Source organism: Miniopterus natalensis, chromosome 17, assembly GCF_054644295.1.
Source record: "Miniopterus natalensis isolate mMinNat1 chromosome 17, mMinNat1.hap1, whole genome shotgun sequence".
NCBI lineage: Eukaryota > Metazoa > Chordata > Mammalia > Chiroptera > Miniopteridae > Miniopterus > Miniopterus natalensis.
The window spans coordinates 36,517,198-36,541,273 of record NC_142097.1 but is presented as its reverse complement, the minus strand read 5'-3'; the positions used below and the strand labels follow the sequence as shown (position 1 = coordinate 36,541,273).

The 24,076-nt window shown below is 47.0% G+C and overlaps 1 protein-coding gene across 10 annotated transcripts; it reads left to right on the top strand.

Moving 5' to 3' along the window:
* Nucleotides 1-243: 243 nt before the first annotated feature.
* STRADA (STE20 related adaptor alpha) lies at nt 244-22,828 on the top strand. 10 transcript variants are annotated; one of them, XM_016204383.2, is made up of 14 exons: nt 288-347; nt 2,684-2,833; nt 4,982-5,061; nt 6,756-6,813; nt 8,871-8,899; nt 13,940-14,042; nt 14,436-14,557; nt 16,031-16,139; nt 16,255-16,378; nt 17,883-18,054; nt 18,519-18,623; nt 20,149-20,390; nt 20,696-20,738; nt 21,010-22,828. In XM_016204383.2, exons 3-14 carry the CDS (start codon nt 5,026-5,028, stop codon nt 21,160-21,162), a joined length of 1,296 nt encoding a protein of 431 aa, XP_016059869.2. In that variant the 5' UTR covers nt 288-347; nt 2,684-2,833; nt 4,982-5,025; the 3' UTR covers nt 21,163-22,828. The 10 variants fall into 10 exon arrangements, with proteins under 10 accessions (XP_016059895.2, XP_016059851.2, XP_016059916.2 ...); XM_016204391.2 differs by lacking the exon at nt 288-347 and adding an exon at nt 659-750; XM_016204409.2 differs by lacking the exon at nt 2,684-2,833 and having other exon boundaries at nt 244-347; nt 4,982-5,037.
* Nucleotides 22,829-24,076: the final 1,248 nt, after the last annotated feature.

Below are 24,076 nucleotides of genomic sequence, written 5' to 3'. Positions count from 1 at the left end.
TCAGGTACTCGCTGTGCGGAGTGAGGGAACTTGCACGCGAGAGCCAAGGCGGACCCGCCCCAGAGCGGCGCGCAGGGAACCAGGCGGAGCTTCCCATACGCGTGGGCCGAGCGGGGAGGGGCGGAGCTTCCGCAGCGCGCGGGCGGGGCCTGGCAGAGAAGGGCGGGGCTCCGGTACTCGCGTGGGCGGAGCGGGGCGGAGCTCTCCGCCCGCTTCCCGGGGCCCGTCTACTGCGCATGGCACGTAGCGTACCTCCCTCCCAGCAACCGGCCTGGCGGCGGCGAGGCCATAAACTAAGGAGGCGGAGCTGAGGCGCGATCGGGACTGCTCGCTAACTCCAGGACCAGGTACCGGACTGGCGGGGCCGCCTGGTGCGGTCCAGGGATCATCAGTCCATCCTCTCCCTGACTCCGCTTCCATCTTCTCGGGGCGGGCCTTCGTCAGATCGGCCATCCCGGGCTCCCTTTCACCGCGGTCCTCCTCGAGTCCTTCCTTGAGGGGCTGCAGCCCGAGAGCAGAATAGGCTTGGGCCTGCGGGGAGACACCGGAGCGGCGTTACTGGGCGGGAGCGGCGAGCGCCTGCCTTCCTGCTCCCCCCCCCTTGACTTCCAGGTGGCGAACCTGGGGCCCAGGTTCCATGTGTCCTGCTCAAGCCGAGAGGCGGCAGATCGCCCGCCCCCATCCCTCATCCCCATCTCTTCCCTGGCTGGACAGGCGGCGGGTCGAGACTCTGTAAGGACAGAGATTCAGGTGACTCCCTGAATCAGCCCAAACAGAGAGCTTCTAATTGTCTTGCCTCCCAAATATGTTTAAGTGTCCACAGTAGATTTGGGGTGGAGGTTGCGGGCGGGGGTAGGGGAAGTGAGTGCGAGGGAAGGGGCGTGGTTAAATAAAAGAGTTCAAGTTTCCAGCCTTCTGCTGAGCTTTCCCAGCACATCCTGACTTTACCCCCCTCCCCCCGAAGGGAAAAAGCGGTTCGAATTGGGCCCTTTCCTATGGGAACATCTGTTGGAGTAGAACCATGTCCCAGTGTGCATTTGCCGCGTTAGGCGGTTCTTCATGGACAGACTGATCCGTTCTAGAGACACCCAGGCTGTTCCTTGTCCCTGAGAGTTGAAACCCAATCTTAGCTGATTACCTGTCTCAGGCCAGGAGCCTCTCCAGCCTTTAGTTACTGAGCTGAACCAGTCAAATCGGCTCCCCCACCCTTCAACCAAGTTTCTCAGAGGTTTTGTGGCTCAAATGCTATATTTATCGTTGTAACCCCAGACATGGAGGAAGTTTAGAAAACCAGTGCCAAAAATAGGGGGGGTGGGGGGGAGAAAAAATTTAAATCAAGATAAAATGAATTCTCCTTCCTATGCCATTTGTCATCCGGTCAACAGCACTGTCCAATCAGGTGATGCCTTCTCGGTCATGATTATATCTTTGCGCACACAGCCTGGACAGGTCTCCCCAGGCTCCTCTGGTTTCTGGAACACAGGCATTGGAACAGATCTAATCAGCCCTTTACCACTTGCCTGTGTGACTTTGGGTGTTTAACCTCTCTGAGCCTTAGTTTCCTGATCTATAACACAGGGAAGATGAGATTTATTGTGAGCTGATCTCTGTGAAGCACTTGGCACAGATTCCGGCACACACTAACTTCACCATAAAGGCTTGATGTTTGTATTATTTTTACTGTTATTAATTTAGCAGATTACGGGAGTGCCCATATTATGTGCTGGGCACAGTAGCCCCTGGGAATGCAACAGTGAGCAAGATCATTCCCTACCCTCAAGAATTCTCTGTTCTAGTGGAGGAAACTGATAAATAGGCCATCGGGAGCGTGGTAGGTGTAAGAGACCTAAACACCTAACGTAGGTGGAAAGGGAGTGAGCACAGCACACCTGAAAGGGACGGGTCCAAGTTAATCAGATTGGGGGAAGGAAGTTGGTTCTGGAGGGAAAGCAGGATCTCGAAAGTTTTTCCTTTGGGCTCTGTTTCCTCCCTGCCTTTTGAGCACCATGTCCTCTCCCAAGGCTCTACCCAGCCTCCTGCTTTTCTCTCACCACTTTCCCTAGTGAATTTCTGTCACTTGTATAGCTTTAGCTCCTGACTCCGAAGTCCACGTAGCCATCTCTAACCTCTCTGCTGAGCATCAGTCAAACTTCTCTCACTGAATGCTACATATTTCCACTTGGAATATATAACTGTATTCTCAACTGCAATATGATTTAAAAACTTGAACTCATCTTTCCACCGAAACCACTTCCACCTCTGTCTTTCCTGTCTTGTCACTGACACACTACTCTTTTCCCAGTTACTTGACAACAACAAAAAAATCAGAGTTGTCCACAAGTAGAATGGGCTCCCTGGTAAGGTAGTGAGTCTCTGGCATGAGACTCGTTTTCAAGCAGAGATTAGATAACCTTATATCCAGGAGTTTGTGAAAGCTATCCCTCCAAAGGGTGGAGGATGGGCTAGATGACTTATGACATCCTTGCTAACTAAATATAATTTCTTTAATTTTCCTTCTTCCCTATTTGTCTATTTCTTAACATTTCCTCTGCCACAGGCTGTTTCACCACACACGTGGTCCACTGTAATTGTACTCTAACTAGCGTTCCTTTCTCTGGGTTATTTTTACCCTCCCCACCCTTCCCACCCCTTTATACTCTAATATGCCTTCTGTGTTCCTTAGAACAAGGCTTCTCGAATGTGATGGTCCACAGATCAGCAGCATTACCATTATCTGGGAGCTTGTGAGGACCACCAGATCCCACCACAGACCTTCTAAATCAAAAATCTACATTTTAACAAGACCCTCAAGTGATTTGCATGTACAATAAAGGTTGAGAGACGCTGCCTTAGACGACAGTTTTGTGTTTGTCCCCTTTCTGTTCAAAACTTACAGTGGCTTGCTTCTGCCTGCTGAATAAAATCCATACTCTAGCATGCACCTAAGACCTCTTCATTGGTCTCATGTATGTGGAATTCTGCTTCTGTACCTACCCCCCATGAAGCGCTGACACACTTCTCAGCACATTTGGTCACTCATTCAATATTACCATGTGCCTACTATGTGGTAGGCACTATTCTAGAAACTAGGAGATATATACACCTCTGGACAAGGCAAATTAAGCAATAGATAAGAGCTAATGATATTCCGTGCTTAGAATTCATTCAAGCCCCACGCCTTCATGAAACTCTCCAGATCCACTGCTGTTCCAGCGATCTTTCTGTTTGCTGAACTCCATAGGGAGTTGCCCATTTCTTCTTGTGCACCCCCAGACCTCCTGAATTAAAATTTTTCAAGGTGGGGAGTTCAGGCATCTATAGGTTTTTATAACTACACAAGTTAATTTGAAACACATCCTGGTTTGGAACACGATGGTTAGATCATTAATGGAGCTGTTGACATGGCAACCTGCAGCCATTCTTAGGCCTCTCTAAATGGGCAGTTATATTTGTTTAAGGTGTTTTGGAATTGCCTTTACTTTTTATTTTCAATGTTTTTCCAGAGCATAGACATTTTTTTCTGTGGATAAAACCCATCTCTATCTACAGTAATATTCCCTTTTCCTCCTGCTGTAGACTACATGTGGTCAGGGACCTGTTTCCCCTTCAATTTCTTTTGCATGATGCTTTGTGTTTAATGCTATTAAACAATGTGCATTCTGACAATCTTCTTTTTCAAATTCAATCTATAGTTTTATTATTCCATGTCAGGATAAATGATTCTTAACATGTTGGGGGGGAAGGGGGTGGCTTCTATAAGAAGATTAGGGTAGGAGTGAGAATAAATGCAGTTTGGTAAAAATCTATAGATAATTTTGAAAAGCCCTGGATTGAAAAACATTGATTTCTCTGAAGGAGTTCTGAGGATTCTTAGAACTCTGCTTACCAGATTAAATCCCCACGCCCATTGCTGTATCACTGCCACAACCCCTCAAAAAAAGAAAGGGAAATGCAGGACTTTTTTCCTAGATTCTTCAAAAGCATTTCTGATTATTTATTTTAGTCCTTTTACTTTTAAATCAACTTATTGAGATATAGTGTACCTACAATCAAATACACCTACTTTGGGCTGGCTGGCTGGGTGGCTCAGTTGGTTGGACCATTGTCCTGTACACCAAAAGGTGGCAGGTTCGATTCCGGGTCAGGGCTCATACATCGGTTGCTGGTTTGATCCCCATTTGGGGCGCCTGTGGGAAGCAACCAGTCGATGTGTCTCTCACATCGATGTTTCTCCCCCATCCCTCCCTCCCTTCTACTCTCTAAAAACCAATGGAAAAAATATCCTTGGGTGAGAATTAACTACAACAACAACAACAAAATAATAATAATAACCGTAATAATAATAATAGCTACATGGGAAACTGAGGGAGTGAAAAACCGAGGCAATTATTAAATGCGTGTAAAGAACACGTGGTCATCTTTACGTGCTTGCCTCAGCTGTGACAACGTTGCCTTCGTCAAAGTAATGTAAACGCGGGCCACTGATTCATCCAAAAATTATGCCAGAACTGCATTGGAAGAATGAAGGCAGGAAAGCAGAGAGCAGGAAGGTGACACAGGAGAGCTTAGCTGTCATCTACCATGGCAGGAAGTTAGAAGGTAGGTGTCTAGAATGGATAAGTGGTGGCCATATAAACAGTTTAAGAACAATGATGAAAGGCAGGCTAAACAGACACAGGCATCGAAGGTAATTGCTTCTGGGAAGGGGTCAGCAAGGATTCAGTCAAGAGAGATTTAAACATTAAAGAACCATATAATAAACTTTTCGTACAGGGATTGCAGTGTTTCAGGATGTACTTGGCCAAAGTACCTCTGGGTCCATTGTCACCGAAAGTTTCCAAACAACTCTTTGGAATCTAGCAATTTATAGGTTTAGTACAGTGCCTTGAATGTTCGATTTGTAGTTAAGTTTTTGTCAATCCAAAGGTATTTTTGTAAAAGGAGATGTGACTAATTCAACCTGTTTTTGTTTTCCTTTCAGGTTTAAATTTTTGAAATTGAAATAGGTCTACACATTAGGAACTCATGTCTTTTCTTGTAAGTAAACCAGAGCGCATTAGGGTGAGTGTTCCCATTCTTCTGGCCTTACTGTTTTTATTTTCTGAAAAGCAAAGTGTTTTGGCAGTGTTGGAGGTGGTTTGTTGCGCAATGATCAGAATCACGCAGAAGTGAGGGATGTGGGAAGGAGAGCAAGTATCTCAGCAGCCTCCACGCCTGAGAAAAGAGCTCTCAGGCAGGCCGACCAGGGCACAGAGCACACCGCCTGCTTGTCTGAGAGAAGAAACGAGGTGGCGTATTTTGTGACTATCGGTCACTCAATGTTAAATGAGTTGAATGTGCAGCTATATAACCACTAACGATCTGCCCACTTCCTACGTATTTTCAGCGAGTTTGTGTGTTTTAAAAATCAGTATCAAATTGTAATCATTGGAACACTTTTTTTTTCTAAATATAACCACAGGTTTTAATTGAAAATTTCCTTAACATGAAAATTGTGTTATACCTGAAAACTTCACCAGCTAAAATGATCTTAAGAACAAATACTAGATTTAGTTTTCCTTACAAGCTTCCATGATTTCATAAAAGAGTATCATATTTTATTATCAAGTATTTAATTTCTGAATGCAGTAGTAATTATTTTAAAATCTTGCAACAATGTATAAATGCTATGAGACATTATTAATATACCACTTTCTTTAAATATTAAAGTGACACAGTTTATTTTTATTAAATATCTTGTGGCACAGTGCATGTGATTTTTTTATATCAAGTTTTTTAAATTAACGTGTTTTGTTTTTGTTTTTAATTTGGAAAAACATTTTAATTTGGAGGAGAGAGAATGATATTATAGTTCCAATTCATGATTCGTACTGTGCAGCTTATCTCTGAATGTTACTTAATCTTTTTTTTTATGTTTACATATATAATAATAATTTATATTGTAAAGAGCAAACTGCACTGTCAGTTAAGAGGAAAAACAGATTCTCTCCTCAGCCTGAACTCTGCCCAATGGAAAGAACGTCCCCAAGCCAAACTTTAACACCAGCCCTTAAGTGAAATACAATCTCGATTCCATTGCTTTTAAATATGAGCTGCTTTTCTGTTTCAACCCAGTCTGATTCAGGTGAAACCAGACCACTGCTCAGTAGGATGGAAACCCAATACTCATTTGAAATAGGCCGGTAAAGTGAACCGTATTGGTCATGCTAGTTTGGTCCTTGTAAAGGTAGCATTTGGTAGCAAATGTGAGCAGCGATGGCCTCAGAAATCCTAGTGGATGAAAGGATATGCAGCTTGCAGTTGCCTTTTGCAAACTAACAGAGGCTCATGAAAAGCTACTGTTTCATCCCTGTTTTGTGTATCGTGAATTTCAATAGTAGTTTTCAGATCGGCATTCATGGTCCTGAGCATCTGTCACAGGCAGCCACGGAATAAGATGGATCAAAATGTCGTTTTATATGTAGGAAGGAGAAAAACATTCATTATCAGGGCCAGTACTATGTGTTCCTCATCTGTCAGGTTTAAGAAATATCCATCAAGTTAGGCAAAGAGGAATAGAGAAAGGAATTCATGCATTGTTTTCGGTTGATTTAAATCCAAGATTCTTTTCAAAACTTTTCCATAGAAATGTATCTTAACTGTTCTACATGATTCTGTTTTTGTTGTTGTGTTTTGTTTGTCTGTCTAACGGCTAATAGCTAATTTTTTTGTGGTTTGGAAGAAATACTAATTCTCTTTGGGGTTTTCCTCTTTAGCGGTGGGTCTCGGAAAAGTTCATTGTTGAGGGCTTAAGAGATTTGGAACTATTTGGAGGTAAGTACAGTGTGGCGTTTAGCCGTCACTTCAGGATAAATCTCACTGCTCTTTTGTTGACTGAATCAATTCATAGAAATAAGCAATTCTAAGGGAAAATGTAAACTGTAGCTGTTATATTGATTTGGCTCCTTTTGAATCCATGGTTTCCCAAAGATGTGGGGACTAGTCTGGCAGTTGTCCTTAGCCTGCCTTGACTGCTAGAAAGCCAGTATTTACTTAAAGGCACATGTATTTCTTCTAAGTATTTGTCCAATTGATATACATATTCTTAAAGTAAAAAAAACTAAGTGTTTAAAAGTTGCTAACCTTGATTTTAAAAATAAAATTATAATCAGGACGAAGGTAGAGCTGATGTAAAAGTTCTGGCTTTACTCATTAGTCTAGTTGACTCATCTTTTCATGGTAGAAATTATGAGGCTTAAGAGAACTAAGGAAAAAAATGTCAGGACAAAAATATTAACTTCCTATTGAAAAACCAAAATGTTGATTTCAGAAGTAATTTAGGTTTGCAACTCGGAGATTTCACAGGCTCAGGCATTTTCCTTTGGCTATTTTCAAATTGAGCCTTTTGTAGAACTGTGATCTTTATTTACGGTAAATAAAATTCTTTTCTATAAAAATATTAGTAGAGTCCCATTCTTTGTGTCTGAACCCCAAGATACTCTCTTCGGCACCTGTAGCTAAGTAAATAAGTTATCAGGTTGAATGCATTGGTGACTGATCCGGAATACACCCAACAAGTAATTGAAAACTGAAACTTGTTAGTTACTAGGTGATGCCTATTTATTTTCCCTAATGCCATTCAACAAAGTTCTCATTATAAAGAATAAAAGTTAGCTGAACAGTAAAGGAAAGGCTAATGGAACAAATACTCTATTCTGGTCCTATTCTCAATTTCCTCCCATCATTAATGGGAATATAATGGTTTAAAAGTAAACCGTGACATTGATGGGAATTGAGTTGGGCATCCAGTGTGTGATCAGTGAGTTTAAAAATTTCCAGTATATGTGAACTGAAGTCCTGGGTTCTGGTCTCAGCGTCCTGAGCGTGGATCTCTGGCTGTCTTTGACAGTTCCCCGGTCTCTGATCTGAGGAGGAAGAGGTGGTTCTGTGGATTGTCCACAGGATGAAGTATATGTTACCAAGTTGTGTACAGCTTGGCGTTTGCCCTCTGCTCGGGAAGACTGGGTTTGATTTCCTTGAACCTAGTTGCCTGGCTCTTCCCCTTGGCAGACTGTCTTAAGCTACTGCTCCTGCCGTTTGTGTACCAGAAAACTGATATCCAAGGCAAAAAGTATATATTTATCATTTTGATAAAATCGAGGCTAATTGGCTCTGTGGCCAATCTTCTCTGCTGTAATTTCTAATTTAAGATATTTGGAAATATATTCCAATACTTTACAGTTAAAAAATCCTACTTGATGATTTCTATCACTTTTACCGAATGGAGAATATCAAAAGCACAGGCACAGAATTTGTCTGGTTTAAGAGCAGAAAGTTGCTTCGGTTGTCCCGTGCTTTACTTTCATTCAGAGTAGAATATCTGACTAGAGAATCAAATTGGGTGATTGTCCCACATACACGTGCTGCTGTATTAAAATGGTTTTTTGCCTTTTAAAAAAACCTGTTTTCTAGTCCCTGCAGTCCCTGGGAAATAGCCAGCCATCACCATAACTTTATAATGAATTGTTTGTTCACAGTATAAGACTCTGAAACCAGATTATTGAAAGTAACATTGTGTGATGAAAAGTCAATGTATGACCAGAATTAAAGCCTTTGAGTTATACTCAATAAAGAACACTCATAGAACAGGAGCCTGGCCAAGTTTTGAAGAGCAGTAGATTCATGTGTAAAACCCCATCTTATCTGCAGCACTGTTACTGTGGATGTGTGTGTGTCTGTGTTTATATGTAGCACTGCAGGCACTTTTCCTTGTAATAACTCAAGTGGTTTCTATTAATAAATGTAGTCCTAAGTGCAATAATTGCTGTTCTGAATGTGGGTGCGTCTTCTACTAAAAAACAAAATGCCAACAACCCATTTCTCTACTTTAGAGCAGCCTCCGGGTGACACTCGGAGAAAAGTAAGTGACTTTCTAGGCTCTCTCACTATGGCTGTTGCATGAAGATACTTCTTACGGAAATTCGTATATTTTGTTGGCTTATCATTTTATGTTTCTGCTTATCTGTCATTGAGCTTTATTTGAAGTGTAATTCTTTTTGTGGATTCAGGTTTCACCCCGGAAAGATTTTGATGTAGACTTTGAAAGCTGAAAAAAAATCTCCAGCACTTTTTGTCTCCCTCCAGGGGATTAAGGTCTCCTCCCCTTCCCGACCCTCCCAGTTACCCGCCACCCTCTCCAAAAAAGCAGAAAGTTTCAACAACCTAAAATGTGGTTACCTTTTAGTGGCTAGTGGTATTGAATTTTCCATCCTTAGTCTATTAATAATAGATTTTAGTCCGCAGAGATGATATTGATCGCTGTCTAGATTATAAGACAGGACCTTAAATCTCCTAACTTAAAAACAAAACCCAAAATTAAAAACTACAGAACAGAAAATGCATTTTTTATTGGCCAAAAGCTATGAGACTCTTGCCCTGCTTCCTACTCTTCTAGCTTATTTTACCGAAGGAAATAATGCCCGACGTACACAGTGTCCAAGCTATTTTTGATAATGTGAATCAGAGGTGGGAAGCCTTTTCTAAATAGACTTCCTACTCTTTTACTTATTTATTCATTTATGTATGTATGTACTTACTTATTATTTTTATTGATTCTAGAGAGAGAGGAAGGGAGAGGGAGAGAAACATCGATCCACTGCCTCCCACACATGCCCCCTGACCAGGGCCGAGCCCAGAACCTGGGTATGTGCCCTGACCGGGAATCGAACCTGTGACCTCTTGGTGCACGGGACGGCTCCAACCAACTGAGCCACACCGGCCAGGGCCACTTCCCCCTCTTTCCAGATGGCAGACGTCTGCACCTTTGCAAGCAGCCCCTCGGCCGAGTGAAGGGTGATGGTGCTGACTAGGAATTTCTCTTTGAGTAAAGCTTTGGCTGTGCGTGCTTAGTCTGCTATCAGGAGCAAGCCCCTCTCTCTCAGATCCGAACAGCTTCCAGTCAGGAGACCAAAAGGGTTTTCCATAGGATCAGTTAGGTATTTTCCAGAATACAAAGCCAATTATATATAATTTTTATATTGTCACAGCTGCCGATGTTGCACCAAAAAGTGATCCTGTGTGAAACCTGTGGGAGGTTGAATGTGTTTATTTGGTGCATTTCATTGTCTCTGTGCACTTTGTTGTATTTTGTTCTGAACTCTTTAAACAAAGTTATCACATTATGATCATTTCTGGATATCAGTAGCTTATGTATTTTTCAAATGCTTCAAAATGAAAAAAAATGCTTTTCACAGTGGGGGAAATTAAGAAAAGGCTTTGCTAGAATTGGTTCCTTTCCCCAGGCAACCTGAGATGATGCTTTACACTAATAAACCTCGCCGGGCTGTGTTTAAAGAGAATGGACTTAGTCTCTCATCTTTTTCATGAGTTTTGACTTTTCCTAAATCTGAAACGTAAGGAACTGACCTGCCTTTCTCATGGCAACATCAGACCCGACCTCTTCCTTTCAAAATGCCGCCCCTGTTTTCGTACATAAGGTTGGTCTCTCTCTGAGTGTAGACCTAGGGGACCTCTGCAGAGTAGAAAGCTTCCAGTTTAGGGTCTTTCCAGTGGGCTGGGGACAGAATGGAACAGGAGCCACAGCCACCGCTGGGCTAGTCCGTGTCATGCAATTGCAGATTGCTCAAGAACTCATGTTCCCAGTGACCTACAGAGTTTCATTTTCTAAAACGAACACTTTTGAGTGGTTTTCTATAGTCAACAAAGATAGTAGAAATACTTGTCAAGTGGGGAGTTGTTTGATATGCACTCCTAGCAAGGAAGAGGGACATAGGTAATAAAAAGGTATCTATCTATAGTTTGTCCAAAGGGAGTTATTTAAAGTATATGTAGTAAATATTTAATCTCAGGACTCCAGCTGTCCTTTGTAGTCTCTTTTTCAAATTAGAGAAACATTAGGGAGTTTGCCTGGAGATCAGAGGAGAGAAGACCTTCAAAGTAGTTCTAGATTTGTTCTCGTTGGGACCATATTGTTACCTGCTAAAAAATGGAGTACAGTAGGTCCTTACTTAATATTGTCCATAGATTCTGCAGCTTTAGGAGAAACCATGCATAATCATAGGCTAATTGATGTAAAAAAGAGTTAGGTTCTTACAGCATCTCATCAATGTTATAACAAAATGACATTGAATGAAACAACGCTATTTGAGGAGCAGGAGTATGCGAGGGGGTTAGAGGGTAAGGAGATGGGGCTCTTCAAGGTTAACTTAGCATGCAGCACGTAAATGCTAAACAAATGGGGGGTCGCCATGTCACAGCTCTTGCTTTAAGCATTTTGCTTAAATCCCTACTCCATTTTTGTCCGTTGGCTGCATCTCTCCCACCCATGTGAGGCACCTGGTAGGTAGTAACCAGTATCTGCAGATTGTTCTGATGACGTTGTAGTTTCAAGAAGCTACAGTGGCTACTAATGATCCTGGAATTTGTTTTCAGAACATTTGAAAACGCAAGTGTAAAAACCAAAATCAAACCAACCTTAACTGTTGATCAAGCTCTACGTAGGAGTCTGTTTTCTCCATCTTCTCTGTTCCATCTTATTTGTTGAGTAGGAGAGTCGCCAAAAAGTAGACAGCAGAAGAGGGAGAAGAATAGAATTCACATTTATTAAAAACCAGGTGGTGCTAGGCTCTTTACATATTTCATCTCATTTAATTGTCACGACAACCCTAGAAGTGGGAATTATTCCGCTGATGAAACAGCGGAGATCTCATGAGATTAGAGTGACTTGCCCAGGATCACAGAGCATTAGAGTGACTTGCCCAGGGTCACAGAACATGTGATAAACCTGAGTTTAAGTTCTCCCTCCGGGTGGCCCCTAATCCTGTGGTCTTTGCCTTACACCATATGTTTTACTTCAAGTAGCCTTTCCCAAATTATCTTTTCTAAAATTTAACAGATGTTAGACACAAAAGGGTTCTCCAGACAAGTACCTTTGAGAAGTGCTAGGCTAAACAAAGTTGAACAAGTTTCCTTCCTGCGGAACTTCTCAAAGCCTCGGCTATGCAGGTACGCCTTGCTGTTCTCCACGAGGCAGTGTGCTGCTGCATTTTCTACCCTAGTCGGACACGTAAACCCTTTTTTCAAGCGTAACTGCCAGAATCAGTGTTCTACGGGGCCTACTATGGGGAAATCCTGCATTAAAACAACTCAGTAGAAAAATGGACAAGAGGCAGAAAGAAGCATTTTCAACGTGGAGAAAACCCACGTGGCCAATAAATACGTGAAAAGATGGTCAACTTCATTAGCAATCGGGGAAATGTAAATCAGACCCACAATGAGATTGGCAAAAATTAAGTCTGAATACACCAAGTGTTGGGGGAAGAAAGATGGATCAACAAGAACGTAATGTATCACTGGGGGGAGTATGGGTTGGTCTAACCATTTCGGAAAACAACCTGGCATCTCGTAAAGTTGGTTGTTCATGTACTCTGGGACCTAGCAGTTCCACTTTAGGGGAACTCTTGCACATATGATCAGGAGACACAAACGTGTTTCTAGCGGCACAGTTCAGAGTAGAAGACTGAAAATCCCAAAAGCCCATCGACATTGGAATGGATAAATTGAGATAAGTCCCCAAGATAAACATTATACGGCATGGGTGTGCAACATGGCTAAATACAAGATGGATGAATCTTAGAAGTGTAAAAATTGATTAAATTAGAAAAATAATCTACTGACAAAGCTCAGTTTTGCTTGACTGGGTTCCTCTTATTGTCAGCACAAGTGGTATGGGAGGCAGAACCCCACTTGGTCTCTTTCCTTACTGGCAGCATCAACTGTTTTGAACCCAGATGCACTTGGAAGGTGGGGGATCCCCAGCGAGGCGGTAACACCGGGTCAGAACATTCTCCACTCGCTCTCTGGTTAGCGCCGGGCCAAGGGCCTTTCATGGTTCACAAAGACCTTTCCCCACCAGAGGTCAGGTTTATGGATGTAGCATAGGAAATATGAGCGGGCTGAGGCTCTCCATTTCAGTTAGACACACATCCAAAGAAAGAGGATCCAAAAGAAGGGAAAATAGAAGGAAAACTACACAGCCCCTCAGTCGTACAAATACATTGAGGTCTGGAAGAAGGAAACAGGCCTATTAAGCTGAAGGAAGAGCTGTTTGTCTGCCATGTATTTCGCTGGGCACTTTCCTTCGGGACTTCAAAGGCCAGCAGTGTGATGCCCACATCCTAAAGGGCTGGGACCCAGCTTCATTTGCAACACAAATAGGCAGGAAGGAGGGGCAGGTCACTTTTGCTGCCAGGACGATGGCTGAGACCTGACAGCTCCGTCTTTTGCCTGCAGCCCAGTGTGCTGGCTGTTTTCTTGCTTCCCTTGGAAATGTCAGGGAATGATTGGTCTGGGGTCTTGGTTTGCTAAAGGGAGGCCTACTTATGGCCACAGCTTCCCTAAGGCAAGTTTCAGCGTTTGATCTTTGGGGTTTTAGAGTCAGGACCTTAAAAATAGGACCCCAATGCAGCAGGAAATTCAAGAGACCCTCCCACCTCTCCATACCCCTTCTGGTTTGTAAATGTGCCTTTCTCCAGACGTCCTTTCCCCAAGTAAGAATTTTATAGTTTCCACTGTGCTGTGTACCTGAAACTCATATAATATTGAATGTCAACTGTACTTGAAAAAATTTTTTTCAATTTTTTTAAAGAAGTTTATAGTTCTTAGCGAGTGAGCCAGTTGCTGGAAAGACAAGCAAACCAACAGCTGACTGGAGCTGGTCCTTGTCCCAGTCCCACCCCCATTTGTGGACAGTGCTCACTGGCTGTGCTGTCAGTGCTGCCTCGAACGCCGGAGGCTTTACTCTACCTTCTTCATCCACGGGTGCCCGCACCCGAGGCAGAATTTCTGTTCAGGTGCCAGTCTCCTCGTGGGTCTGAATTACACCTCCCCGCTCCCATCCCCCCCGATTTCCTCCTACTAACCTATTTTTCTTTTTCTTTAGACCAATGAGGCGAGCTCAGAGTCGATAGCATCCTTCCCCAAGCAGGAGATCATGAGCAGCTTCCTGCCGGAGGGCGGCTGTTATGAGCTACTCACTGTCATAGGTAATGTCCAGGGCCTGCCAGGACCTTCAAGCTCCAGGGGGTGGCTGTCGCATCCCAGCATCTCCCTGAGTGTGTGCCCGAGGCTGTCGTGGTGACTGAACTGGCTTTGTTGGGTCGTCTTTGGTTTTTTCCCCCAAGTATGGGAAAAGAGATCATGCTACCAGGAAAGGAGCTCTTGCAGTTGTTTTCTTTTTGGCGGAACACTTTGGGTGTCCTGGGCCAGAGTCAGTCAGGATGGTTGGCTGAGAAGGAACTAAGAGAAGACTCAAAGCCAGGAAAGTAGCAGTAGTGCAAGTTTTAACTTGAGTTCTCTTTTTAAATCAAGTCTCTTGAAGGAAGAAGAAAACCGCTGTTGCCATTGACCTTGCTAATGGCATCCCTCTTTTCTTTTAGGCAAAGGATTTGAGGACCTGATGACAGTGAATCTAGCAAGGTACAAGCCAACGGGAGAGTATGTGACTGTACGAAGGATTAACCTAGAAGCTTGTTCCAATGAGATGGTGACGTTCCTGCAGGTAATAAAATGTGGATGTGACATTTGGCGGGTGGGCTCTTAGCTCCAGTAGTAATTACAAGGCGCCTTACCTCCGTCGTCTGAGAGCGGCTGGCGAGAAATGAAAGTGGCCAAGCCAGCAAGCTATGGACGCTCTCCGTGAAGAACTTTGGGCACCTGGCACCAAGGATTCCGTAATGCCGCTCAGCCCAGTTTATAGCCCCTCTTCTCCAAAAACCCTTTGTGCCTCATTTAGTTATTATTCAGAGAGGCTAAGTAACTTGCCCACAGTCACACACACTAGTAAGTGGCAGAGGCAGGATTCAAACCCGGGCAGTCCTGTTCCAGATGTGGGGCAACCTGCCCTGCCCTGCCCTGCCCTGCCCTGCCCCAGGTGGCCACCTGCCGGCTCTTAGCGTCCCATTTGCCTGAGGTTCCTTTCTGTTGGAGCAGCAAGTAGCTGCCCTCTCGTTAAACTGGGAGAGACCACAGGTCTAATAACTGACTGGGGCCTGATTTCTCCTTGGCTGATGAAGGCTTGCACTGGAAACTCCTTAGGTTTAGGGCCTGGGTCGGCGTATTTTCAGGACAGTTAGTTGCACCCCCTTCCCTTCTTCATTTACGATGTTCTGAAATCACGCTCATCTGATGGTGCTCTGATACCAGTTCACAAGCTCAGAGCAGTTTTGCAGATCTGAAGGTGGGACAGAAAGTCTGTCCTCACTGAGTTATTTGGGAGGAAACATGTCTGACTTTGTTCTAGAGCATGTTGGACTTTCAGATTCTCATTTTATAGGGCAGTGGATGGTAGAAGGTACTGCCTGTTTGGCCTTAGCTCACATCGCAGAGGCCAGCACCCTAGAGTTTCTGTAGCTCTCTTGTCTGATTTTTTTTTTTTTTTCACATCTTTTGTCCAGATTTATTTTAAAATTTCGTAGATCTGACACTTTCTATAGCTGCTCCTAAGGCAAGGATTTCTCAGTTTGAGGTTGCAGGAGAAACAGCTTCTAGTGTTCAGTAGTTGTCATGTGTTCTTTAATGCTTTCTTCCCTTGTATCTATTTTCTACAACATTTTCCTTTATAATAGGAAAAGATTTCTTGTTGTTTTATCTTAAAGAGGAGTTCTGTGCCTTGGCCCTTGAAGCTGAGCTAAGCTTAGAACTTCTTAAGTCTTTAACCAGCCGTTTGTTTCCATCGCCTTTGTGGTGGTGAACTGTTAGCAGTTTCCCTGTTGGCGGAAGTTGCTTCTGGAGGCTCTGTAGGACTGGCTGGCAGAGCCAAACAGGCAGATCCTGGCAGAGCAGTGCTGCCTTCCCTGCAGAGAGAGCAGAGCCTCGTGTCTCTCACCCTGGAGGGCATCTGCGTAGGCTGCTCCCAGGACTCTGCGAAGAGTACCCAGAAACTACTAGGTCCCATATTCATGCTGCCACCTTCCTGTAGAGCGTCATTACTCGGTGCCCCTGGATTCTGACTTCAGCTTACCATTGGTTTCAGGGGGAGCTTCATGTCTCTAAACTCTTCAACCATCCCAACATCCTGCCATATCGAGCCACCTTTATTGCAGACAATGAGCTGTGGGTTGTCACATCATTCATGGCATATGGTGAGTGGGAAAGGACTCCTGGCTGAGGGGTTCAGAGAACTCTGTTGTCAGCTGGCTTATGTGCTGTTTTCCTTCTCTGTTACCCTTCCTATCTCCCCACAATTCTCTTCTTCAGGTTCTGCAAAGGATCTCATCTGCACACACTTCATGGATGGCATGAATGAACTGGCGATTGCTTACATCCTGCAGGGCGTGCTCAAGGCTCTGGACTACATCCACCACATGGGATATGTACACAGGTGCATTCCTAGGTGTATTCACCCTTTACGGGGGCGGGGATCTGTGCCCATGAGCCCTCAAATGAACACTGGAAGGTTGGCTGAAGTTAGTGAAGCCAGACTTGGGATTCTGCCCTTGCCTCTGAGTTGGTGGACAGCACCGAGCCTGTCAGTGCTGGAGCTGCTGACTTTCTCTTTACTGAGCAGCTTGTTCCTGAGTATTGTCTGAGAGGAGCATCTGAGGTGGGCCGCTGCACCCCTGTCCATCCCCCTTCTTCTTTGGGGCACCCAAACTGATGTGTGCACCCCAGAATCGGCCCTGTGCTGAGAGGCTGGGGAGAAGACAATGCCTAGTAGATGGTGTCAGGAAAGTGGCTCACCATATGGAAGATAAAACTAGATACCTACCTAACCTCGCATACAAAGGAGCTCTTCAGGTGGATTAAAGGCCTAGTGTCAGGTGTAAATCTACAGACTTACAAGGAAATGTGGGGAAATATTTTTGGGACCTGAGGTATAGAGCTTCTAAATATTTTAGAAGCACAAACCCTAAGAAAAAGATTGATGAGTGACTATATCAAGATTAAAGATTTCTCTCCAATAAAGGGCACCTTGAACAAAATTAAAAAATGGGTGACAGCATGGGAGATGTTAGCTTTATCTAAAACACACGGAAGGTTAGAAATGAGGCAATCTTGTGAATCGCCGAGAAAAAGATGGCAGAGCAATGGAAAAATGAGTGAAGGATGTGAGGCTCATGAAGGAAACCCAAAGCTGAACAGCCATGTGAGCAGACATGCAAATCTCGCAGTAATCAGAAAAGCAAATTAAAACAGGAGGGTGTCAGCTTATACACCAGACACTGGCATATTTGGAGGCTGGGTGAGGCCCAGTGCAGTGAGGAGGTGGGGTCTCCTCTGGTGTACACTCCAAAGAAACCCTCCACAGGCCCATCGGGGACATGGACACAGTGTCACTGTTCATATTCATGGGAGACAGTGGGAGTGTCCCTTGCTGGAAGAATGGATGAGTGAAAGGGTCAGATCCCACCCTAGAGTACAGGTGGAAGTTAGAAGCAAAGATGAGATGTGTACAGATGGCAGCACGAATGCATCTCCGAAAGATAGCTCTGCGGGAAAAAGGAAGACTGGGCTGCTTAACACAGGAGCACGTGGGAAACTGAACATACATGCAAATGAAACAGTGGTACTTTACAAGAACAAACAAAAAGTTCCGGGCAATAGTAGTAGGTGTCAGGGGAAGCAGTGGTCTGTGAGCATAAAGGGAACTTTAACAAAAATCTGGTGAGAATTAAGTGGGGTCATGCTATTTTCTCTTTTGGGGGAATGTTTGAAACTTTTCACAAAAATATGTGTTTGTGTATGTAATATGTATATGTGTGTGTAATACACACACACACGCTGCTGGGAGAGAGCTGACTGATCTAGTGTGTAAAGACTAAAGGTCTGCGGTGTGAGGGACTCCTGCTGCCCTGTGACACCCTCCTCCCGCCCCCGCCCCCCAGGAGCGTCAAAGCCAGCCACATTCTGATCTCCGTGGACGGGAAGGTCTACCTGTCTGGTCTCCGCAGCAACCTCAGCATGATCAGCCACGGGCAGCGGCAGCGGGTGGTCCACGATTTTCCCCAGTACAGCATCAAGGTTCTGCCTTGGCTCAGCCCAGAGGTCCTCCAGCAGGTCTGTACCGGGTCCTGAGGAGCCTGGGGTGGGGTGCTCGCTGCTTCTGAGTGCAGTCAGGGCTCCTGGAGGGAGGCTTTCCTGTCGGCTGGGAGGCCTGGGAGGCCTCTGGCTTGGGCATGACGTGCCCCTGGCAGATGGAATAGTTCCCCCTCTGTGGGGTCCCAAACTGCCTGACCCTATTTCTGTGCCCTTCAGAGATGTCTGCCCCTTGTGGGACATGAGCATCTGGGGCTCTCTCCAGCCCTGTACTAAGCGGGAGCCCGGGCCCCACACTTCCTGCTGCTTGTTCCGTAGGGTCACCAAACAGTCGCTCCTTCTCAAACAGCAGCTGCTCAGCGGTGGGCAAGGAGAATCCGCAGCTGGTCCTGGTTTGGGAAGAGGCTACTCCTCCCCCTCCCCAGTGTTCGCTAATGACCAAGGCTGCAGACAGAGTGATCTGTGGCTTTTTTCTCCTGACTTAGAATCTGCAGGGTTATGATGCCAAGTCTGACATCTACAGCGTGGGAATCACAGCCTGTGAGCTGGCCAATGGCCATGTCCCCTTTAAGGATATGCCTGCCACCCAGGTGAGCCTGCAGCCCAGTGCTTTCCTGCCTGCCTGTCCGCCTTCCTCAAATGCTTGTTGAGTACCTGCCACACTCAGGACACGGGCCGGGAACACTCGGGTGAAAGACAGTCCTTTCCTTCAAGAGCCCCACCCAGGGAGATGGTTGTATAACTGTATACTTCCGTGTGATAACTGCTGTGCAAATGTAAATCAGAGGAGGGGAGCTCAGGAGCAGGCCCACTGCTAAGAATTGCAAGGCCTGGAACAGGGGTGCAAACGAAGGCCCACAGACCAGATGTCTATAAATTTATAAAATACGTTGTCCTCTTACCTCAGGCAGAGGGAACAGCATGTGCAAAGACCCAGAGTCAAGAAAGAACAGGATCTGGGCAACAGCAAGTAGTGGTAAATGGCTGAGGTACAGGTGCATCTGGGGCGGTGCTAGGTGATGTGGCTGGAGGAGGCAGCTAGGACAGATCCCAAGGGGCTTTGTGTGCCTCACCAGGACACCTGGTTCCTCTCACAGCGCATGTGGAGAATCACTGAAGGCTTTTACAAGCACAGGAGTGATAGCATCAGATCTGTATTTGAGGAAGCTCACTAGCAGGTGGGTTAGATCTGGGAGATCAGGAGGGTGTGGAAATCTAGGCTAGGAATCTAGAAAACCTGAGTAAGACACCAACACAAAGATGCTCAGGAAAGAGTTAAAAGGCTATTTAAGGCAAATATGAGGTGCAGATCCAGAAACAGCACTGTCCAATTGAACTTTCTGAGGTGACACAAATGTTCTGTGTCTGCACTGTCCAGTATGGTAGCCACTAACCACCTGTGGCTATTAGGCACTTAAAATGTGGCCAATGAGATTGAGGAACTGAGTTTTAAACCTAATTTAAATATAAATAAACTTATATTTAAATATAAAAATTAATTTATATTTAAATATTCATTTAAATATAAATAACCACTTGTGGCTGGTGGCCAGCATACTATCGCAGCTCTAGAGAGACTGCAGGTTTCTGGCTTGGACAGAGCAACCCTCAGGGACTTGGACAGAGACCCCCAGGATGGGGCTGGTTTTACATGTGCTGAGTCTGGGGGCTTTGAAACAGCTGCCCCAGCTTGGCCTGTCCCTGGGCATAGTGCTCCTGTGCAGCCAGTGACAGCCCAGGATGGGGCTCTGTAGGTGCTGCGTAATGGACCCCATCAGACCCACCTGGGCTAGGCAGATTGGGGCTGGGCTTCAAAGAAAGTCACCCGGCTGCTGCCTTATAAAGGATCTGATGCCGTATAAAGGGGAGGAGACCATGAGCTCCTTCCTTCCAGCCATGGTCGGGGGGCACCCTTTTGCCATCCCACTCAACAATTTGGCCTTGCTAGGGTGTGGCTGCCAAGCCAGTAGCCAGCACTGCTTTGGAAAAATTATTCTACTATCTGTTCTCTACTCCCCCCAAATCACATCTGCATATTGGGGAAAGTGTATTTGTGAAGAAACTCTAGAGGTCTCCCAGGACCACCTCCAGCCCAGCCTGGCTCTGCCTCCCCAGATGCTGCTCGAGAAACTGAACGGCACAGTGCCCTGCCTGCTGGACACCAGCACCATCCCCGCTGAGGAGCTAACCATGAGCACCTCGCGCTCAGCGGCCAACTCTGGCCTGAGCGACAGCCTGGCCACCAGCACCCCCAGGACCTCCAACGGTGACTCACTATCCCACCCCTACCACCGCACATTCTCCCCCCACTTCCACCACTTTGTGGAGCAGTGCCTTCAGCGCAACCCGGATGTAAGGTATTTCCGCTGGCTGGGGGTGGGCTTTCCAGGGAGCAGGGGGCCTCTGGGCTTCAAGGCAGGGTTTGAGAGGGTTCGTCTGTCCTGTAAGGGTCTGGGTTCCCAGGAGGAGTCCCGAGCCCCCACAGCAGGAGGGGTCGAGCCCGAGGGTTTGCTAAGAAGTCCGGCTGAGTAGCTCTGGCTGCTTTTCTTGCTGAGCTGAGAGACAGAACAGAGGGGTGCACTTGAGGGTGACATCTAAGCAGCAGGAGTTTGGAAACCTGGGGCACAGGAGTGATGCTGGTCCTCTTCCCCTTTCTCTGCAGACCAAGTGCCAGCACCCTCCTGAACCATTCTTTTTTCAAGCAGGTACGGTAGCACTTTGCTGAGGCTCCCTGTTTTCTTTCCTGTGGTTCCAACTCCCCGAGTCCCCTTAGCTGTGGGGTCCTTAGGTATTCCCTCCTCCCCCCTTCGAATCAGAGAAATACCATTTCTGAAGCCCCTTAGAGGTGCTGCTCCTTCCTCTTAGAGAAGCCCTTAACTCCAACGGCCCGTCTGTCACTGGGCCATGGTTCCTTGCCTCTTGCTGTCCTGGGACCCGGAGCAGCAGGATCTACCCCCACTCTCTCTCCTCCCCCAGATCAAGCGACGCGCCTCAGAGGCTTTGCCCGAGTTACTTCGTCCTGTCACCCCCATCACCAGCTTTGAGGGCAGCCAGTCTCAGGAGCACAGTGGGATCTTCGGCCTAGTAGCAAGCCTGGGAGAGCTGGAGGTGGACGACTGGGAGTTCTGAGCCTCTGAAGAAGGTGCACATTTCCCAGCACGCGATGGACATGTGAGCCTCCAGGGCCCCTCCTGAGGGCTGGCCACATTCCCACCCTCCAGGGTGCAGATTGTGTAGAAAAGACATTTCTGCCAGGAGAGTTGCCTGCTTGCTGGCGGGGAAAGAAAGTCCTGGAGAGAAACTTTTCTTTACTGCTCCAATGTTTCTGAGACACCAACCAGGGAGCCAAACAGGCCAGAAAGCTGACATTCCCAGCCCTGGGAGTTCAGTGACCTCTTCAGAAGGAAGAGATGCCATCCTGGCCCTGGGGGCTGAAGTTCAAGTCCAAGGTTTGACTCATTGACACAGAGAACTGTGTGACTACTTCTCCCCACTCATGCTCTCCTACCAGCCAAATTCCATTCTTTCCCAGTGCTCCCAGATCCTGTAGGCCCATGGAGAGGCAAGCAATAAGCAACCTGCGCCCCCTCCCTCTCCCCTCTTCCTAATAATTGGAGGAAAGGGTATTTTTTTTCTTTCTTAGCACCAGTTTAAGCCTGGGCAGTTTGTCCTGATCCTTGTTATCACTTGGGCCCTGACACCTAAAGCTTCCTTCCATAGTTCGTCTGTGTAGTGCATTCCTTTCCCACCAAGAGTCCATCTCCCCGCCCCCTGCTGCTGCCTTGGTGCTTTCTCTGAGGGCCGCAATGAAGATCTTGCCTAGCCAGAGGGCTTTAAGTCACCGCGTTAATTTTATTGTCAGAACAAATTAAAGTTTTCAGAAAACCCACTGGAGAGTGCACTGCTGTATGGTGTTCACCATGCAGGCTCAGACACGTCTCATTCCACCCTGGGTTCTGCCATCCAAGAGAGAGCGGTCCCACAAGTGCTCAAGGACGCACAGCAGTGATCTCTTTCATTAGTAGACAGCCTCACTACACCAATTCTTTAAAACCCATAACAGATTTGCCTTAACTGTCTGGAAATTAGAGACTGTTAGTTTTAGCCTGTGGGCATCTAAACACTTTCGAAGCTGGAAAGGTCCAGGTGCTGGAGATCAGCCCCTCTGAGGGCAGGACCACTTCTGGGCCACTAGGAGTCCAGGCAGAAGATGCTCACCTTTGGCAGGAAAGGAGGTGGAGGGTTTATTTTGTAACATGACTTTCGGTGTCTCCTTACCACTGGAACTAATACCCAAAGAGCTGGTAACCTAAGAAGCAGGCCAGCCCCCTGCCCTGTCATCCTGGCTGGCAGCCAGCGAGGCCAGGCCTGGGGGCGCTTCTCACCTGGGTCTTCTTGGTGCTTCCCAGCCTGCAGGTGGCTGGCTCAGCTCTGCAGCCTCCCTCCTGCCAGTCCCCGAAGGGTGAGGTACTTCAAATGTCAGATTAAGGAAGCGCCCCTCCCTCTTCCCTGAAGCCACTTTGAACTTTCAAATGCTCTTGCTTTCCCTTCCCTCAGAAATTAACACCAGTTTAAAAAAGAAAAAACCCTCCTCCTCTGGCAGTTACAGGGATTGATGTGAAGGAATGGCACCCACCATGAGGTGGGGTGTGGAGACCTGAAATGGAGTGAGGACAGTCACATTTATTTCCAACCCTCCTCTCCCCTGCTCAGCTTTTTTTCCTTTAAACCTCAAGTTCCCTTTTCTTAACATCATTATCAGCCAGCCTTCTTAGTAAACTGCTTTCTTCACCTAGCTTGTCAGCTTATTTTTATTTTTGAGCCAAACTGGACTCTGGCAGCTGCCTGCAGGTCAGCCTGCAGATTTGAGCTGGGAAGGGCAGGGGGGCCTCAGGGTCAGGCCCCCAGACTGTGCCCAACTCCCAGCCCAGTTCTGCTCCCCAGGGCTTCACCCTTTCTCAAATCACTACAGGGCCCTTGGAGAACCTGATGACAGGTGTGGAAACCTGGCCTGGAAAGATGCACGTAAAGAGTTTGAGAAGTTTCTCACCCATCCAGGAGTCCTCAGGCCTGCAGCTCAGCCCAAACACAAACCCACTAGAGGAACATGAGGCTGAGAACAGTGAAGCGCCGCGTGGGCGCAGAGTGAGCCTAGGGAACAGCTGGGGGCCAGGGAAGCCTGCAGCTCCTCCCTCCCCTGCCAGGTGCGGAGGCGCTGCGCTGCGCTCCCTGGCAAGTGTGTGAGCTGCGCTCTGGAGCCACTGGTTCTATTCCTGCACAGTGTGGGAACAAGCTATGTTTAGGGCTGTGCTTGTGAAACAGCTTCCAGCCTGGCCTCAGGCAGAGCTTTGCAGTCCCGGGTGCCCGCAGGCCCCCACCCTCCCAGCAGAGGTCCATCCAGGAGGCTGCCTCCGCATGTTTCCCGCCCAGCTGAGGCTCTACCCCGAGTGAGGGCTGGTCACCCGCCTCCCCTGCGCCGGCCTCAGACCCGGGCTGTGCGCTGGAGCAGCGGGTGCCGCTTGGCCAGAGGCGCCGGGAGCGAGGAGCCCGGGTGAAGGAGGCCTGGCTTCTCACCCAGCCCTGCTTCAGAGGCTGCGTTACTTGGAACAAGTCGCTTCAAACCTTCGGGCCTGTCTGCCTTGTATTAAATGAGGTTTGGGCGCACCGAGGTTTGCTTGTCTTAAGGATGGAGATCTCTTTCCCCGAAGGGGTGCCCCGACATCTGGCAGGCCACGGTGCCCGCAGGGGCCAGGGGTGACCACTACCACAAAATCCGTCCTCAGAAACGCTTTCGGAGCACGAGTGCTCTGGGACACTAAAGGCAGCAGCTTCCCGGGCCCCTTGTCTTGGGGTCGCAGGAGACGGCGCTGAGGACCCTCGTGCTGGCCAGCCCCGCGGTGAGGGGCCGGCAGAAGGTGACTGCACACAGAGGTCCCGGGGCCCTCCCTGCGGCGCAGGCTGTACCTCGCAGCCTGGCGGCCGGGCGTCGCAGGACCGCGCGCCCCGGCCACCGCTGTCATCTTTCTCCACGACCATACAGGCG